Genomic DNA, 20,504 nt, shown 5'->3' on the forward strand with positions numbered 1-20,504 from the left:
TAGGCTGAATCAGTGAAATTCAACACTCTCTCTCACGGAGTCCAAATGTAGACTGTCTAATAGCTATCGTGGCTCAGGTTACTTTACAAAATACAAGAAAACATTAATAACTCTGACCCCACAATAACAATCAGGGCAAATACATGTTTAGCTTCTTGTCAGTGATGAGACCTCAGAGATTCTTTCCAGGACTAGCCTGCAAAATTTCATCTGTAAAGGCTCACACCAGAGTTCTGTTAACAAATGATCTTTTTCAATATTTTCACATAAAGCCATAAGTTTTCATTTGCAAAATGTTTGAAAATATTTTAATACTTACAAGATTTATTTAAAATATTTAGAAATAAAAATTGTATTTTTTCTGGTTTAACTTAATCTTAAACAATCTGTCAACAAACTGTACCTCAAACTTTGATTATAATTTTCTCAGTTTCGCAGTCTTACTCCTTGAAGTTCTTCAGCCGGTGTGTCGGCACTTATAACTTGTAAAGCAAGCAGTTGCTTCTGGACATATGAAATTTCCTCACACCTGCAATTCGCAAATCTTTCTCACTTTTACTTTTTTAGATGGGTAGAATGGTCATTTCATTTAACCCATGCTCCAGCATTTTCCACTGTTCAGGGAGCAATTAATGGACATTCAAAGCATCTGTAAGCATACTTTCATATCCCACTAAGTAGAAAAGTGTTTGGAAATTGGAAGTATATTTCCAGACGGAGCATCAGAATACAGTGTTGTAGAAACCCTGAGAATGTATGTAGTCCATACAGCAAACAAGACAGAAGGTACTGTAAAACTTGTAAGTTATTCTAAGAATGAGAGCTGGAGAGTACAGAGATGGGGTGAAGTTATTGGAGCCTTCTCTTGAACTGCCATTCTCAGAGATGAAATCATCTCATGAAACCTCTTCCTTAAAAAAAAAAAAAAAAGAAACTGATCAAGAAGTCCTTATTTAACACACAAACTGTTTTCTTTATGTCCTTGGAGACACTGCTTAGTTTTGCATCCAACTCCTATATGGATTTTAGAACAGAATGCAGTAAATGGAATTACTGTTCAGTAATCATTTTTTCCAAGGGTATAAACCTAGTAGATTTTATATTCCAGTATCCATGGTCAGACGTGATGCAACTACTTTCTTCCTTTTGAAAATATTCTTCTCTCTCTATGTATAAAATCTACGACTAATCCATATCTTTTAAAAGTGGTTTCTTCTAGTTTTCCTAATCTAGGATATGTCTTTGTATATAGTTAGAATATGTGAATTCTTTCATATTCAGTAAATAATTTCATAGCATTGGAAACACCACCCTAGTCCTTGCAGACCTGACTGATGTGGATTTTCAGTCCTTTTGTGGAGGCTCCAACTTCTGACTATGAGACAGTGTATCATTATCTTCTTTCTGTCCTCACTTTTAGAGCAACCTGAGCTGAGAACACTATCACTCCTGCTTCCACTGAGCTATAAAATTTGCATGCACTCTTTGTAAATAACCAAAGTTTGTTAAGGAAATTGAACATAAACCTGTCCTAACCTGAAGACAAAGCAAACAATTGAGTCACAGTCACTCTCCACCTTCCTCTCCAACCACTGTTGTCCATCTGAAGTTGCTGTAATTAATAGCAGTCATTTGGGTTTTCAATTGCTATGATCAGACTACCCACACTCACACTCTCTTTCTTGGGACTCACGAACCTCTGGCGTTCATGGATGATAGACAATAGATGTAAGTGCCTTGATACTCAAATATATTTGTTTTCTCTCCTGAGGCTGAGGAATGTATGTGAGATGCCGTGTGTTCTGTTCTTATTATTTTACATGGCATCCACTACAGACTTTCGTAAACACCAGTTGTCAAGCTGAACATACTGCTGGCTTTAGCCATTATGGCAGTTCTTAGCTCAGTTATCATGTTTTACCAACCTGCAGGCTGCTGTGAACGAGAAAAAAAAAATCCCCAGAGATATGGAAGTCTTGCCAACAGATTAACAACAAAAAATTCTTACTGGCTACGAAGAGGTTAAAGGTTGGGTTAAAGGCTTGACAAACACATCACTTCGATGGACCAATTACAAAAAAAGACAACCATGACAATTCTCAGAGTAGAAAAAGCTGTATGTGGTTAGGACTGCTTAAATCCCCCTCTTTCTTCTGAGGAATTGCTTTCTGGTGGAGCTCAAAGCACTGTTTTGCCTGTATACTATCTGTGTCTGCCCACACCGTCCAAGATATATTCTGAGCAGAACTAAAGGAAAGAGAGGGACACAGTGAATTAAAAAAATAAAAAAGAAGTATTTAAGTGTGAAATACATGAGAAAGGTTTATCATAGTTTTTTTTCCAAAACATGTAACCAGGTCTTCAGTGTCTCAGATTTTAACTTCTTTGCTCACACTGTGATAACTGACATAAGACTGTTTTTTGTCACTGAGTCATTGACTAAAAAAATAATAATAAAAAATCTGCTCATTACAGATAGTACTAAAATGATTTATTATTAATAACATTTGAGTACTGTTAAATTGGGAAAAAAACTATGTATTGGCTTTGGGCTCATAACAAAAACACCTTCTCCTGTTTTATGAGCCTCAGATTACCAAATAACCTTGACAGCTGAATCAGTGTTCCATGACAACAAGCAGGCCATTGATAAATAGCAACAAAACTATTAGACGTTGAATTTATGAGATGAGTAATAGAGGAGCTAAATTATAGGTTTACCATTTGACAAACTACATCTTGACAGATCTGTGCTAACGTACATGTACATATGTGTAAATGTACATAGGCAAAAGAGAGAAACAGAAACTTTTTAAGACACAGGTGAAATTGACGTGCCATGAATGTTACAAAGGTATAAATATATTCTTTTCACGGTAGTTAAATTGCCAGTGTCCATTGTCAAAGACTTAACAAATCATGTGTAGGTACTTGGAAAAGCTACCACTTGTGTTTTTTTTCCTGGTTTTATTTTCATTTTTGCTTTTAAACACAGCAAAATAGAAAGAACAGGAATTGCTGGTACATGGTAGATCTTTAAACTGACTCTTGCAAACTAATAGATTCCAGTTAAAACGCAAACCCAGGAGTTTAAAAAGTCATCAGCAAAAGCAAGAGTATATTCTACCGGAGCTGAAAAATCTCTTCCCTGCCTATGTAGAGCAATTTGCACTTCCTAGCAAAGAAACACAATCACTTTTTCTTGTCTTCCTGTAGTCAGAGTGGAAGGCATCAGGAATCATTTAATTTTAAATTTGAATTTCATGTATTCACTTATTAGAAAATGGTGGGAACTATAGAGGATATCTGGGTGAGTGGTCGCTTGTGTACAGAAAAAAACATGATAAGGACAAGCTAATGCATACATAGAGGAGAAAGTTTCTAACATGAGCAATGTGCTTCCAGGCAGATTTGTGGGCCTTCTGTCCTGACATCAAGGCAGGAGCTTTTGATTTGCTGCTGTAAACTGTAGCAGTTACAGTCAAGTGGGATTCTTGTGCTCTCATTTCCCAGAGTAGATCTGCAGGATACTCCCACACTGGTCTTGACCATGGTCTGCTAACATATATATTTGGCTGTCTTTCACAGTTGTGGTGAAACACCGATGTATTTAATAGCCATTGCACCAGCCTACAGTGGTGGGCTTATAACATTATGTCGCTAGAAGAAGATTGTACCTGGTGAGCGAGAATACAGCAATCATCTTATTGTCTTGCCATTTTTTTCCTTAACTTGACTGGAAGATATGCAACAGTCAGACAAATTACAGGATTAAAACTGCAGAGCTAGATGAAATTCTGTGACCTGTATTGCACAGGAGGGCATACTAGATGATCTAATTCGATCTTCTGATCTAAAAATCTGTTAACTACGCTTGTGTAAGAAACAGCTGTAGCTTTGTCAAAGGGGAATTAAACACTGGAAATTGATCTTGTCCTAAATACTCTTACAGTAGCTACTGGAGGTAAACTTGAAGATTGACAAATAAATGAGGAAGTTAAAAAGCAAACCTAGTGAAGGTTTTGGTTGATAAAAACAATTTCCTGTGAAGGGTTTTCAAACATTTGTCATTTATTCATTTTCCTGAAACAAAACAAATGTTATGAACTGCCATTCACATATATGAATTAAGAAAGTCTTGACTGTGTTTTCTTAGAAATAAATTACATTTATTTGTCTCCACTACATCCATACCTGATGTCTGTTATACAGGCATCATTTCCAAGGGGACACTTACACCATTGTGATTATGACCTTTAGTATGATATTCACTTTATCCTTTATGTATAAACAGAAAAATAACAGAGAAGCCATAATATATTCAACTACAGCAGGTGCTTAGCATCCAGTATTCCTGATGCCCACAGCATTTTAGCTTTCAGAAGATCAAGAATATCCACTGTGTTTAAGATGCATATGGTAGAATTTTAACATGCCCTTAAAATGCAGATCTTCGTATTTCCATGTCCATGTTTGTAATGATGGATTGCCAAAAAGGTGCTTAGCCAAAAACGGGTATTTTTTTTACACAAAAAGCTCAAGTTAGTCATATGCTTTCATCCAAAACAATCAGAACCTGAGCCAATTTAGTGCACATGAGATACCTTGGAAGGATTAATTTATGCTGTTGAGCTTGTAATAGGTGTAACCAATAGGAGTACTCTGCATACATGGATTTTTTGCAAATCTTGCAGCTAAGTCAGTGAGCCGAATTCAAAATCCAGCACCTAAGGGCATTGTGTAGACTTGTAATGCACCCTAGGGGTGCATAAGGTCGAGAAACCATTGAGTGGATTACACAGATTCATATATGTAGTTTTTTCATCTGTGACAGATATAATATGAGCGCTATTATTCGTACTGCATGAATTTCTTAGAATACTGTGCATGAGAGAACAATGAAATCATGCCAAATCACATACAGGAAGAGTTATTAAAAAAAGATAGTTGAAGGTTCAGGCCTCTTTAGTAAGGTGTCATATGAGGCAACATCTATATGCTATACAAATCAGCTGCATGACAGCAAAGGCTTTGCTAAATATCTGTAGAAGCAAATTAATATGCAGATCAATCTGCAGATCTTATAGGACCTGAAAGAAGTTTATCAAATCTGCTAGAAATCTTTCTCTTTAAAATACTGTCCTCTCTTCTCATATCTGAAAGTTAGGGATCTAGACTGGACAAGGCCTCCCCCAGGGGATGGCCACCCTCTTTATCAGAGAGATTTGGTTTTAGGTGGGATGAATTTCTCTCTGGAGGAGCATTTTTCCAGGGTCTATGTAGATACCTGAGAAGATCTTAAGCTAGGCATTCATGGCTGGAGCTCTTGAAATGAAATCAACGCTTGGGACTGATGTTGAAAGAGGGACCCGTATTGCAAAATTTTCTGAAGGTACATTGTGTTTCACACCTGTTTTGTGCTGTTAAACTCATGGGGTGTGATCAGATATCCATACTGATGTAAAGGTAATGGAATCAAAGGCTCTGGATGTTGTAGCACAATTGGTGGTGTATTCTTTCCCTTGGCTGTTTCTCTGGATTATCAGCCCAGACTACAATTTTGTTCATATTTTACTGCAGAGCAGGTCTTATATTAGCATACGCTTGTTTAGGATTAAGGATGTTGATTATCGATTTTTTGGTTTTGGCTTTCTCCTTGTTCCCCTTCCCCCTGTCAGATTTTGGCAGCAGTGAAAAGAAATAAGAATTGCCTGTGCCCTGAACTTCAAGTTCATAAGCTGAAATTAAATATCCATGAAATACAATTTGCTGAAACTGCAAGTGAATTAATATTTTGTCAGTCCTCACTTTTATACTTAGAATAACTAGAGAGTGGTGCTATTTTTCAAACAATTTACACCTCACTTCCCCCACTTTTTTTCTCTATAATTGGCTATTGCAGTGCCTACAAATGCTCCATGGCTAAGAAGAGAAAAGTGGAAGAACAGGTGTCAGGCATTCCTGTCAACAAAAGGAAGTCCCTGTTAATGAAACCCCGCCACTACAGCCCCAGCTTGGAATGCAAAGAAGAAAATGACGACAGGACGGATTTACAGGACGAGATCAGTGTCCTTGAAAGCAGCTCAACGCCAGGTAGTCATCCAGTGTGGCTGCGCTTGAACCTGAATTCCACAGGAAGGGAGATATGAGGCAGTGTTCTCAGAAAGGATGCAGAATGTGTTTGACTTCTAACAGAGCTGGAATGGTGCATTTCTGTCTAGGCTTAATCACAATACTTCCAATTACTTTGTACAATGACTCCTCCTGGGGCCTAGTAAATGCTTTGTAGGTCACACAGGGAGACAACTACTGCAGCAGGTCAGATATGGAGCAGCATCTGCTTCTCCACTAGCTGTGTAAAAGAACAAATTTAAGCTCACCACTGAGAAAAACACATTTATGAAGAGCAGACTTTCACTGGAATATATAGAGCTCTTAGGAAGAAAAAAAAACTCTTAGCAAAACATTGTTGACTTTAACATTTAGCAAAGCAATTTCATGCATGTGACTGCTATGTGTGTTCTGTTTAACACGATTATTAAACTCAGCACTTTTATACTTGTTATTCCAATTCTGCTGAGTCAAACGTCCAACAATTTATAGAAATTTCTACAATGTGTATGTTGCAAAATACGGAAGAGGATGGGGGGCAGAAAGATATAGTTACAGTATGACTTTATTGCTCTTTCCTTGCAATAATGTTTATAAATATTCGAGAGGAACAAAAAGTATCTAATTAAATTGGTGGTCACATATTTGTTGAAGATGTCCTGCACAAGTTGTTAATCAGGTAAGTGAGAATAAGTCAGTGGAATACACTCTGCATTTGTTTTAAATGGAAGAGTCATCATTAAATAGCAAAGGTCAAGATAAAAGCAACGTGATCTGGCCTTGGGAATATAGTAATCAGAGATACTACAAAAAGAGAATGAACTTATATTCCACTTAATTGCTGTTTGTTACAGGAGTTTGAAGGTAATCTGTTTTCCACTCAGTTTATTGTACCAGCTCCTCAAATATTTTGGAAGGACAGCATGCTAGATAATCTCATCTAGGCTCTCTTTCCCAGAGAATGTTGGACCAGATGATCTTTCAAGGTCCCTTCCAGCCTGGGCTGTTCTATGATTCTATGATGAACTGAGATTAGGAATTTATATCGTTATCCACTCCAAATAGAAATTCCTTAAAACAAAACAAACCCCCAAAATTTTATACATCAGAATACTATAAAACAAATAGAAGGCGGCGGCTGTCTGTCAGATTAAAAAGTCAAAGCCTGATTCTACCAAAATCATTGGAGGTCTTTGTGTCATTTATATATGGCAAAGAATTCAGGCAGTTGTCACTCATAAATCTTCTAGGAGGAGTCTCTTCCAGGGGTCTGCATCCTGTCGGTGTGAAAACCTAGAAGGGAGATCACTCTTCAAACAGAGCATTAATTAACAAGGTGATACCCGGTGTCTCTGTCTTTTTGGTGACATTACTAAGATAAATACATTAAGAAAAAAACTCCATGGCTCTCAGTGCCTGTCCAGACTGCAAGGAGTATTTCAGTTTTGTAACACCAGCCATCTGAAGGGAAGCTATTTGACTGAGAGTCCTAGTATGTTTTTTTGTTTTGAGTTTTTTTTGATATAATTAGATTTTAGCTAATTTTTCATGTATTGATTCAGCCTGGTTCCTGGCCATCCAGAGCTGCCCTCCGTAATGTGTTTTTCTTTCTCTTGTGTCTGTCCTCCGCACAGCTAGAAGAGCTCGCTGAAGGGAAAGCACTATGATGGGTGTAAGTGTAGAACTTGTGCCATATACAGATGACCCTAAGTTATTTAACTGGTTCTTTCTGTTTAAAAGGTAAAGTGTTGAGCCAGGTCCACTGATCTAAATGTAGGGGAACCCTATGTGACCTAACCCTTCAGTCAGAACAAAAAAAACCCACCTTATTTCAAAAAGATGTATTCGATTTCTTGCAACCTACTTGTGTCAGCGGCAGTACAACCCATACCTTTTGCATAAATTTTGCCAGATGCAAAACAAATTTCAGCTGAAGCATACAACTGGTCTGGGCATGTAGGTTCATCTGTAATTTCTTAGGGCTTATTTTATTACAAACTCACGATTCTTGTCAGTTGATCAGTTAATGCTTCAGTTCATGGATTGATGCAACTGTAAACTAAGCTGAGTTTTGATTCTTTTTAAAGTAAATTTGGAGCTTGTAGAAGTGAAAAGCAAAGCTGGGACAGCTGAACCATTAAGACTGGTTCAACAACAAATTTTAAAACATTGCATTTAATATTTGCTGATTAATTAAGGAGCAAAAATCTGTCATGATGCATTTATATTATTTTTCACCTTTCACACAGAGAAATAACTGAAAAGACCTGTTACTATTATCAAGTTTTGTTTGTTTCATTTTGTTTTGAAGGGTGGGAGATTTCTTTTAAAACTAGAATGTCTTACTTTTTGAAACGACCCACTGACGGGATTCTGTTATTTTCCAAATGGCAGAAGAGCAAATAATACAAACCCTTTTGACAAGTTTGTTGTAGAGCCAAATCATCATTCTTACTTGCGGAGACGTGAAAAGACAGCAGACTTCTTTATTCAGAATGCTGCAATGTGTGTGGCAATAGACCAGCTGCTAAAAAGTTACACTAAGGTTTACAGACTTTTTTTTTATACACAACTTTATGCACACAGTGCAAAAGGCCACCTCTCCCTGCATGGGTCCAATTTTCTGAAGAAGAATAAGAATTAATCAATATTTTCTTTTAACATATAACAAACAGTTGAACCAAACAATTATGTAAACTGGAAATGACCCAAAATGCTAACAGTTTGGCAGCAGTAAAGTGAAATGCATTGTGGTGCACATGTGCATTTTTGTCCCCCTTTCCCCCTCCACAATAATCTGCACTTAATAGGAATATTTTAAACTATGTAGCTAAGCAACAGAGGTAATTGTTGCTTTCTAGAGCTTTTGTTAGGCACTCTAACACAGCCCAAATATGCATAATTAGGTATAATGTCTATAAATCATTATTGTACACATGTGGGTAGTTAAGTGGATTGAGAGAATAGTTCAATGAATTGGACATATTCACTGAAAATGCTTTTTATTTGTTTTCTGTAGTTCATAATACTTTAAAATTATCATAACCCTTTACACTTTCTCTTAATAGCTCGCTGTGTTATTGAGAGAAACTTCATTTGCATTTTAGACTATGCTTAATTTATTATTTAAACCTGGAGTTCTTCTGATTCAGGAGAGGACAGACACATCTTATGAAATGGTCTGTGCTTGTTTATTCATCCTCCTTTCTAGGAAGTAAAATGTTAAATTTTTCAGTTTATGTTGAATAGATCCCAACAAAAGAATGTACCCTATAATCAGCATTATTGAAGGGGCTAGTGTTGTGACTAAATTCTTCCCTTCATCCAAAAATGCTTTTAGTTACTATGGCAATATTTACTTGATCCTGGCAAACCAGTGTTGATTTTAGAGAGATAATTACCAGAAAGGAAGATGATGGAGATGTATTTTTGAGTGTCCTTGTCAGAGGAAATGTTTATAAAATATTAAATGAGATACAAAAGGCGTATTGTCTTCCACACTGACAACCTCTCCTACATGCAGCCTCTATTACCTGCTGGCTGCTGCTTTTCTTCTGAAGAAAGATGTTTATAAAGACAGGACGCACTTCAGTGGTGTCTTTAACAAGTCCTTTATGAGTCTGTACATAACAACCATTTCTGTTTGCCTGTGCATGACCTGATCTATCACTTAATGTGGCAATTGCAATGGTGACCAGGAGCTTGCCCTTTGTGAAGTATTGAGTTTTTTTCCATCATGGTCTTTCATGGGATCTGGGGTGACTGGAAAAGTAATTAAGGTTTATTTTGAGAAAATATTTGGGAATCTTAGATGAAATAAAAGTGAAAGTAGGTCAGAGGAATTTTAAAATGTGTGTCCGTGTCCTTGTGTATATATATATGTGTATATTATACAGATTGCGTGTATATATAAAGTATCTATCTATCTATTAATCTATTTATATGAATGTATAAGAAAATGTGTGTGTTCTAAGGTAATATGTAGCTGCACTGTCAGAGAAAAATGGCAACATATTTATTTCTCATATAGCTTTGGATCTATAAAATAAAGTAGACATAATCTTAGAAGGGCTTTTCCTGATGCTACAAACTGTCATTTCAAACACAGCCTTGGTGAATTAATCATTATAGAAGTACCTTTGAGTTAAGAAATGGAGATTGGTAAGTAAATGTCTGCATATCTCTTCTACCAGATACAAAAATCAGTTATTCTTACATATATTTCTCTTGCTTTTTTCTTCATGTAGAGGAAAGTACTCCAAAATCATCTGAGAAAACCCCTCATTCAGGTGGGCAAGAAAATTCCAGTCAAAGAAAAGATAATTACTCCAGCTATCAAGATACTGTGGCCAAATCTTTGATGAACATTGGAAAACTATCAAAAGATGCACCCAGTCAAACAGTGGCAGAAAATCTAAATGACAGCGGCATTCAATCCTTAAAAACAGAAAGTGATGACACTGATGAATGTTACATGATTAACTCAGCTGAAGGAAAGGAAAAGGCTGTTATTTCTGACCCAAAATACTATTCGTCTGAGGAAAATGAAAGTAATTCTGAAATTATGGACGAGTGGGACAGCTCCTCAAATTTCTCAGAAGAAACTAGTGTAAAGCCCCATATAACTCAGAAGTATATTGTAGAGCGTAATCAACCTAGCATCCTGGAAGCCCCAGAAATTAAGAAGGAAGAGGTAGATTTTGGCCCTTGTGAAACACTTTGTGACTCAGAAACAGAGCTAAGAGCACCCCAGGAGTCCCACGCAGATCCTTTTGAGAAAAGGATTCAGAATCCCTTTCCCGAAAGTGAAGAAGACGACAACGAGCGCCTGTCCGAAACCACAGAAGTGTCGGTTGAGCTGGACAAAACAAAAGGGAACCTGAGCTTGCTAGAACAAGCAATCACTCTGCAGGCAGAGCAAGGGCATGTGTTTCACAGCACCTACAAGGAACTGGATAGGTTTCTTCTGGAGCATCTAGCAGGAGAAAGGAGACAAACCAAAGTTATTGACATTGGTGGGAGCCAGATATTTAGCAACAAACGTAAGGAAGTATTTTTGGCTGTTCTTACTGGCTTAAGCATTTGTCCTGTGACTGATAGAGGATTCTGAGCTGGGTTTTACAGCAACAGTAAAGAATCTAGAATTTAGCTGGTAATTTTGTTAATTACGTGCCTTCACACTAGTGCCTTACATCTAACCAGGTTAAACGCTAGGTACTTGGCTTCCTGCCAAACCATTATATGAAATGATCAGTAATGGCTACTAAAAGGGCTGTGTAGCTGGCACTGACACTCCTTCTCCTCCTTTGCCTCCTCCTCCACCTCCTCCTTCATAGGGCGCTAATACATACCTCCTAAATTTCAGCAGCCAAAAGAGAAGGCATTAAAACAACGCTTAAGGAAAGGTTAGGGTGAAAAATTGGCCTCTTCCAAACATGCCACCTAATTCCTAAGCCATGTGTTTTCTGAGTTCAGTCTGCTTCACATATCAGCATTACATTTTGCTACAGCCAGCATTTCTGAGCCAGGAAAGCACAAGCCGTGCTCTTCTGCCTCATTCACCATCAGCAGAATTACCATTAAGTTCTAAAATCTTTATTGTTTTTGATGGTTTGTAGCATCCTACAAAGCTGTAGGAACATTGCTCCATTTTTTGGTACTTAATCAGGCCTCTAGAACTGGAGATTTAAAAGATTCAGGTTTGATTTGTAAACGGGGCTGTCTCATATGAAATCCCTCAATTGAGGATAATTACAGAACATCAAGAGATGCCATTTTATAAGCACAGTCCCTGCTGTAGTAAGTAACAATACATTCATCTGTCCTTTGACTTTTTCTTTTGGGCTTCCAAATATATTGAGGTCAGCCCAGCATTGCTGCAATTTCTGCTTTTAATAAACAATTTACTTTGGCATTGTTAGCATTGCTTTAGAGCAGTCCCTGTGGACATTGCAAATATTATAGTAGTTTAAGTTATCTAAAGCATTTAGCGTCTAAGATAATTGACAAGTGTTTTTAGGATTTGCAACTACAAAGTATTTCCTGTAGTATTTGAGAAGAATATGCATGCATCTCATTTTTCTGTCTCAAGCAGTCTTTTCATTAGCATGTCTTAAGATGTGCATGCAAGGTATTAGGCTGCCTCCTTGTTAAATTACATGAATCTTTATTTGCTAAGATGACTATGGTATATGCAGGAATTTTACAGATACCTTTTCTTATCCCAAGACCAGCTGTGTTCACCAGGTTCACATTGGAGTCAATGTAACTTTCTCACAGCACGCATAGGAAGGAGCAGTGATGGTAAGCATGGCAGAATTTGGCCCGTCTTGGTTTGCCTCATATTAGTTGTAGTTTGCAGGTGAGTTCAGAGGTAACATTTATGGAGCAACCTACTAGGCTTTGTTTAGGTTGTATAAACACTGTGTGATTTTAGTCAATGTAGTATCAGGCAGGTAATTTTTTCACCTTACATAATTAACTGGGTTTTATTTCTGAAAAATCCACCATCAAATCCATCAGCTCCTAATTGTATCTCTTGGATGCTATGTCAGAAAAACATGGCTTAAATTTATATTTCTCCATCTTTTTAATGATAAATCTTTCCAATTAGTGGGGGAAAAATTAAATTATATTTTAGGGTCTCTCTATTTTCTGTCTACTATTGCCGCACTTTCCATTTGCAGTATTCTAAAAAGGTTGTGGTCTCCTGTTGATGCTCAATCTATTTTCTTTCCTCCCTATTTTTTGTTTTTTTCTTAAGTAAAATCTTGCCAGGAAGTTTAACCCTCAGCTGTCTCTGGCAATCCTGTCCCTAAGCACATCCTACCTCACAGTCCAACAAAATGAGCTTGCAGGAGGCTGCTCCCTGTGCTGGCTGCAGCTGTTTTCTCCCCCAGTGCCGAATGCTGTTGGCAGCCAATCACAGATGGAGCTAAAACCATCCTCAGCAATTTATGCAGCCACTTCCTCCAGATTTCTCACAAGAGAATTTCTGGACCAGAATTCATTCCTTTCTCGCCCAGACTTTTGATCCTGCATTCGAAATCAAATAAAGGCTTTCTGACCGGTGCTTCTTGCACAATTCTGGGTGCTTGAAACAAAAATTGGGAATGCACTGCGGCCATTACAGAGTGGTAGCTGTGGGGCTGGGCTGAGACCTCACCTTTGAAAGGGTATCGGCTGCTCCATGTTTTCACTGTCATTCTGGGCTGCTCCACAAAGCGACATTGCCATGTGTACCAGAGGGAGCTGCTTGCCTTGCCTCTCAAATGTAAAGTGGCATGTATTCAGCTTCCTAACAAAGAACCTACAGCCTAGAGATCTGCGATATTTAAGGAATGGCTTCTGGTTGAAATGCTTTTTGTTTGTTTCTTTGTTTGTTTCACACCTCAGCTTTTATTCGGTCCTCCCAGCTTCCTGGAGTCTGACATTAACAGAGTAAAAGATTGTTTCTGCTTTTTTATTTATTCCTTTATAGATCTTGCTGTTGGCTGATGCTGCCAGTTTTCTGGCTTATTGGATTGTGGCTTCTGTCCTGTCTGAGGCTCTGAATGGAATAAATGACACTGCAATCCTAATGCTACGTAGTTTAGCACATAAATGGCATATTGGGAGGAGGGAGCCATTGTTTGAAGGACACAGGTGTGAAAACCTAGAGTTGCTTATATCGCATGCATCTCTGTTAAAACTTTGCGCAGGAATTACATCTGAAGTACAAAATAGAGAGCATCACGCTGCTAGGATCGCTCAGCTGAATGCAGATGGGAGCTTAAATCAAACAAAATCCTTATCTGATTTCTCTGCAGATTCACCCAGGCCTGAAAAGAGAGAAACCAAATGTCCCATCCCAGGATGTGATGGCACAGGGCATGTGACTGGGCTGTACCCTCACCACCGCAGTCTCTCAGGCTGTCCACATAAAGTTAGAGTGCCACTAGAAAGTGAGTATCATCACCCTGCTATCCAGAATAACAACTGGATCTGGCCTCATATTGTGGCTAGTGTATGCTCATGCTGCAAAGAAACCCAGTTTTTCTGGGTGAGATTACAGAATGAGGCTGAGAGATGAACCATCGCACCTTCTTTGCCCTCCAGCTCTTAGTCACAGTCCTGCTTCCCACACTCGTGAAGCTCAAGTACTCCTTAGCAGTAGCATTACAAACAGCAGTAGGCTCCTCAGGTGGCCTGGGAAGAGTAAGATCAGAGCCAAACTATCCCCATGCTGCCCAGCAGACCTTCACGCTCTAGTCTTCTGTATCTTCAAGATCTGCTTGCCCATGCCTTTGCTAAGGCTTGCAGCACAGAAACCACCTGCTTGGTTCAGAGCTGCGACGTGATTTACAGTATCACGTACTGAGTCTGCTGGTTTTCATTGCCAATAACTGAGAGACCTGGACATGCTTATTCAGAGATGTTTCCAGTGTCCCCCCTACCAATGAGCTCAAAAAGGTTACTTCAATCAGTACATCCCAGCGCTGGTCCACAGCACATCCCTCTCCTGTGGCTGTATCATGCTAACCCTTTTATGCACAATCTAGCCTGAATTTCCCTGCTTATTTCTAACTGTACTGATGTGATTACAGTGGTTTATGTGTGTGTGTGATCCTGCAATGTGATGCAATGAAATGCTGCAAAATAAGCCAAAATCTAGTGTTTAACTATTTGCCTAAACAACCCAGTTTGTCAGATTGGGTTTTGTGGTGGCATGCATAACAACAAACTAAAAAGCTACTTGTACTTTACCAACATCCTATTCCTAAATGTAACTATTCCTTTTTTTAAATCTGGTGCTAAAGCATATTTGCGGAAACATCTGCTGAGTTAAGCGGGCCACTGCATTTGGAAGGCCTTACCAACATTAACTTTCTAAAAAGTTAAAATTAACAAGTCCTTCTTAATCATCACACTTCCAATCAGATATGTGCTACCCTGCTGGCAAAAAAAAAAAAAAAAAGGTTCCTGACAGAATAAATCAGTTGACTGAACTGTCGGCTTTTTTGAAGCACTGTCCACCCAAAGGGGTAATGCAGTACTGAAGTCATGAGGCCACGTGTACAAAGACGTATTCTGTTTAACACAGTCATGCTTATCAGTCTTAGGAAATATGATCCACATCAGAGGGCATAAGAAATATGCATGCAAGAGGTCGTAATCACTGCTGAGAGTGTAAGCCACTGCTTGGGAGCATGACCAATTGGTCTAAAGTAGTTTCAGCACATTTCAGATGATCAGAAAGTATCAGGGTTCAGACAGGACATACTCAGATCAGATCATCTTACTCAGGTGCAAGGCATGAAAACCCTTCCTGTACCTGAGGCATTGCCTTTCCTGAGACAGAGAGGGACTGCAGTTATACGTAGCACAAGTAAGTGGCCCAGGGGTCCTCTATCACACTCCTTTTCTAGTCGACTGTGTTAGTGGTGTATGAATCAGCAAGCAATGATGTCCGTGTGGGAAGCCACGCTTACAACCACATAGAGACAAACTGGCCTTTCTGTATTGTAGGTCCTTTGCTTCTCCTTTCTTTCTCATGGTCAAAATGTGACAGAATTGAGTATCTGAGTTCGAAGAAGAAATGCTCATATTTTTATATATTTTTTTTTTAATTGATGTATGTTGTTATCATCTTGGGTTTTTTTTCTTATTCCTGTTTAGTTCTTGCCATGCATGAAAACGTTCTAAAGTGCCCCACCCCAGGATGCACTGGAAGAGGACATGTGAACAGCAATCGCAACACACACAGAAGGTAGATCAGAAAAGTTCCTGTCCGCCCAAAATCTAACGTGCTCAGGAGTAAATTGATGGGCACATCTTGGAATTAAATGTTATGTGCTACACTGCAGAATGCCTATGAACTGCAAGGGTAACCTGCGTTATTTAGAACCAAATACCTGTGTTTTATTTCATTATATGAAAAATGGCTGCAGCACTGAGGATGGCAAATTCCACTAGTCTTTTTCACAGGCGAGATTTCAAACTACAGTTTCATTACAGTCTACACACTGAAATACCATCATGTAAAATGGGTAAGAAAGAACGAACACGTTATTGTTACGACTGGAAAACCCAGCAGAAATCAAAGACTGTTTGTCTTTCACCTCATAAATGGTAGTTTTTTGGCAGGAATTTCCCATCAAGGCACATTCCCTTTTAGCAAAACAGGAAATTTTAAGTGGAATACTGTAGAATCCCTGTGAAAAAACCTCCATTTATTACCCTAGGAATGTCATCTTCCCATTCGCAACACTACTGTCTGCTTAACTCGCTGCCTACAGGGAGAAAGTAAAATTGAGAAAAGCCTTCCAGACAGGCAGCTGGGGAATCACAGCTGGGCTGCAGGTGGGGCAGAGAGCCGACGTGCTCTGTCTCCAGCAGCCGCTGCTGTCGGCACATCTCTTGTCACTACTGCTTTCTGCTGGAAGCCAGCAAGCCAACTTATTCCATTATGGTGCTTCAGGAAAAATATAATGTCAATCTTACAATCTAACTTGAGACAGAAAATTTTCAAGACCAACTTTAGTTATAGAATTGAATTTTTGTGGGATTTTCTTTTTTGCTTGTGATTGATTGGCTGATTGGTTATTTTATGAGGGCACCAAAATCAAAGATTATCATACTGTGCTACAAAGTCTTTTACAAGGCTATGTAAGGAATCAATAAATATTTTTTCATTGTGTTTCCTGTTTTAAATCCCTAGTAATCTTTGCAGCACATCATTTGTATCATAGGCAATACATGAAAAGCATAAGAAAATATGTTCTAATCTAGTAACACAAATAGAAGAAAAAAAAAGAAAGCACAATTTGAAGTGACAAAATGTGGGTTTTGGTTACATTCACATACCCCTGTTTTTTTCCCCAAATTCACTTTCCTTTTAATCAATAGGAGGCTTATATGCATGGTTTAGCTGATAAAGTAAATGTCATTTGTCAAAAAATTTACTATTGACTTGCCAGCCACACTACATCAAAGCCGAACTGTGGAAAACTCCTACGTGATTCAGTTTCCAGATATATCACCTCAAATGCACAGATTGCACAGTTTTGCATTAAGGGCTGAAAACCAGATTAATCTGTGCTAAAATAGCAGCAGCTCCCATAGATGTACAGGGCACCAGAGTAATTTGAAGTCATTGGGTTCCACAGTACACATTTCCATTATTTAAGGTTTCATTTTAATGTTGGGGTTTTTTTCTTGTTGTTTCTTCACTTTGCTTTTAAACAGCCTTTCTGGTTGTCCAATTGCTGCAGCTGAAAAGTTGGCAATGTCCCAGGAAAAGAACCAGCTCGAGTCTCCAAAATCTGGGCAGTGCCATGATCAGACTCACAGGTAGGAGCCCTCACAAAGTAGTTTCTCCAAAGTATTTCTGCACAAACTCTGTTGATCACTCCTCAGGTCTTTCCCCCGTTTTAGATTTCAGCTACAGGGGTAATTTGATTTTCCAAGATGAACCTCCACAAAGCTGAATAACTTGACTGTGTCTCAGAACTGACAAGCAGCTTTCTGCTGGTTCTTGTGCATGTGGCTGACATTCAAGACAACAGACGTATCTTTTGAAAACCAACCAAACATATTCCACTAAATCTTACTTCAACACAAATAGCCTAATCAATGATTCTCAAATGTCTTTCTCCTGTAAACTGAATCTCCTATCTTGCTGAAATGTTTAAAACAATTTTCAATAACTATTCCTTCATTACAGCATTTTGGCCACTGAAACTTGATTAAAGATCTCTTTGACCTTATTGCACTTTTAGCAGCTCAGTCTTCATGTATTTTATGATTCTTTTCTGAGGAACCTTCCAGTGATCCAGTAAGTAGCATGTTATCTGAAAGGGTTGAGAACTGTGCTCATTCTGTTTTCCCACCATTGAATAATTCACATTTTGACTTTCTTTATTTTATTGGTTTAATTTAATTTATTTTTTATACAATGGCATCAAAAAGGGGAAACATTTTTTATTGTAATTGTATTTTGTTTGAGAGTTATATGGACCCTACAGACATGCATAATTTGCACATCATTGGCACCACGACCATTACAACCTATTATATTCAGGTCTATTTGGGGACACTTTAATTTGTGGATTATTGACGTGATCAGCTCTAATGGTTCCTTCAGAGCCATTACAGAATATTATGTCCATGTGTCTGCCAACTGCACGTGCCTTAACTCTACGTATGAAAAGTCCTTAGGAAATTACTAAAGACAAGTAGTTACTGAACAGTAACTAAGTGGAATAACACACCATAAATCATTTGTCCCTCCTAAATAAAAGAAGTGATTATTTTGGATCATCTTCTATCATATTTATACCATAGTCATTTACAGTAAATTAAGAAGAATAGGGATCCATAAAACTACAAGTCTTTTGACTAACAAAAATCCAGACAATTTTTAAAAATAAAGGAAACAGCATGTTACAGTGGTAATCTAGAAGTAAGTCAGTATACTTTTGGTAAATAGCCCACACCACTACTGAAGAATACTAGATTTTTTTTGTGGCTGCATCTTTGAACTTGTATGAAGTCAAATTGCAGTTTGACTACCAGGTCAGCCACCATATTTACGTTATCTATTTCTTGTATACACCTACCAATAAGATTTACATGTGGTAACAGCACACTTTCTGATACTGAGATACAACTGTATCCTATTTTTAAAAAATGGTTATTTAAGGATATTTTTGTCTTTCTCATTCATTCTTTTCCTCCTCTCTGCAGCACAAATTTAGCAAAGCAGCCTGAGGTATCTCAGTACAATTACAGAACTTCACTGCCAGTCACCTCCTCCAGAGCCACGCTGGCAAAAGAACAGGAGAAGTTTGGGAAAGTACCATTTGATTATGCCAGCTTTGATGCACAAGTCTTTGGCAAACGGACAACAGCACCTGTGGCACAAGGACGAAAAACGCCCCAGTTCCTTGAATGTAAGCTTGAATTTCCATTATCTCTTGGAAAATGGACAAAATTTCAATAACTTTTTTTCTTTTTGCTTGTTCTGCTTTCAGACTTCTGGAATTCACACAGTCTCTACAGGAAGCATCTTTAACCACTTATGGCAAGAATGTGAAATATAATCATTAGTTTTCTAAATATAGAATGATAGAAAGCTAAATATAATCAGTATAAGGTTTACTTTTTTGTTGTTTCTTTTAAAAGCAATTATCAGGAGAAAAGAGGAGTAAAAAGGAATGGTATATGTTTTATCTGTTAGCTTCCTGCTTGGCTACATTGTTATATCTTTGTGTGATAGGATGCTGCCGTAAGAAATCCCGTGGAATGTGCCTGCACAAGATGTTATGAATTGTAGTGTAGACAAATCCAGGTTAGGTTTTAAAAGCCATTTCAGAAACCTTTCAGGTGCCTCCATACAGGTATTATTCCTCCTAGATGACCATGTGCCTCAGCTGCATTAATTCCAGCTCTGAATTTAGTTCCTTTGAATCTCTCATATTTCTATACTACACTGTATTTGTAGCGCAGACACATCCAATGCATCAAATTGTTATTGAGATTCACCTGCTTGCATCACTTACAGATTTGCTGTACTAGTCTGTACAAATGAGATACCACAGTGTGAACACTGATTATTTATTTCAGATGTTGTTCACAATCTGCATGGGAAACTTCAGCAAGATTCTGCCGTTGTATTGACTGTTGTAAAATACTCTGTAGTTCAAAGAAACAAACAATTCTATTTCCATGAGGAAAATGGAAAAAAAGGGGTTTCATTGCAGCATATTTGAGTTCAGAAGAAAACAGATCAAAAGAGAGTGACAACAGACTCTTTAGTTGTTTTTTCTTTTGTTCATGAAAATAATTTAGTAAAGGAAAATAAAGAAGGACAGCAAATTACATCCTATTTATCCCAACAAAAAAAAACATTCATAGTAAGGTGAACAGAAAAGCAGAAAATATTATATATGTATTTATGCATATATAATAAAATATTTTATTATAGTATAGTATAGTATATTTTTCTAATATTGTATAGTATTCTATATGTTTTGTACATTTATGAAAGTTGTATATTTATATATTTGTGTATATGTCTAAGTACGCACACACATGTATATGTTTAAAGGTATCCATGTGTTTTTATACATACATAAACACCCCATTTAAAATTGCAAATGAAAAGTAGATATTTATCTGGCCTGGAAAATAGGCTTGTTCAAATGAAAGCAAATATGTGCATTGCCAGCTTCTTGGGTGGCAGATTTTCCAATTTTGTTTGTAAAATTGAATATTCCCTATTAGCTGTCTCTTTGCACAGATGTATGTCTATTTCACAGGTTCATTTCAAGGAAAAAATGATTGAAATGTTTTTACACAAATGCAAATCCATACATACGCAATTTATGTATAATGTGTATCAGGCTGAAGTT

General features: G+C 37.8%; 1 protein-coding gene across 2 annotated transcripts in view; it reads left to right on the forward strand.

The window, feature by feature from the left end:
- ST18 (ST18 C2H2C-type zinc finger transcription factor) overlaps positions 1-20,504 on the forward strand; it is a 176,223-nt gene that overhangs the window by 119,245 nt on the left and 36,474 nt on the right. For both annotated transcript variants that reach the window (XM_075416160.1, XM_075416158.1), the window contains exons 4-9: positions 5,903-6,093; positions 10,359-11,153; positions 13,920-14,054; positions 15,769-15,859; positions 17,338-17,442; positions 18,838-19,043. In XM_075416160.1, the coding sequence (XP_075272275.1) occupies positions 5,903-6,093; positions 10,359-11,153; positions 13,920-14,054; positions 15,769-15,859; positions 17,338-17,442; positions 18,838-19,043 (1,523 nt within the window). The remainder of the gene's footprint in view (positions 1-5,902; positions 6,094-10,358; positions 11,154-13,919; positions 14,055-15,768; positions 15,860-17,337; positions 17,443-18,837; positions 19,044-20,504) is intronic.

The sequence above is a fragment of the Opisthocomus hoazin genome, chromosome 3 (assembly GCF_030867145.1).
Source record: "Opisthocomus hoazin isolate bOpiHoa1 chromosome 3, bOpiHoa1.hap1, whole genome shotgun sequence".
NCBI lineage: Eukaryota > Metazoa > Chordata > Aves > Opisthocomiformes > Opisthocomidae > Opisthocomus > Opisthocomus hoazin.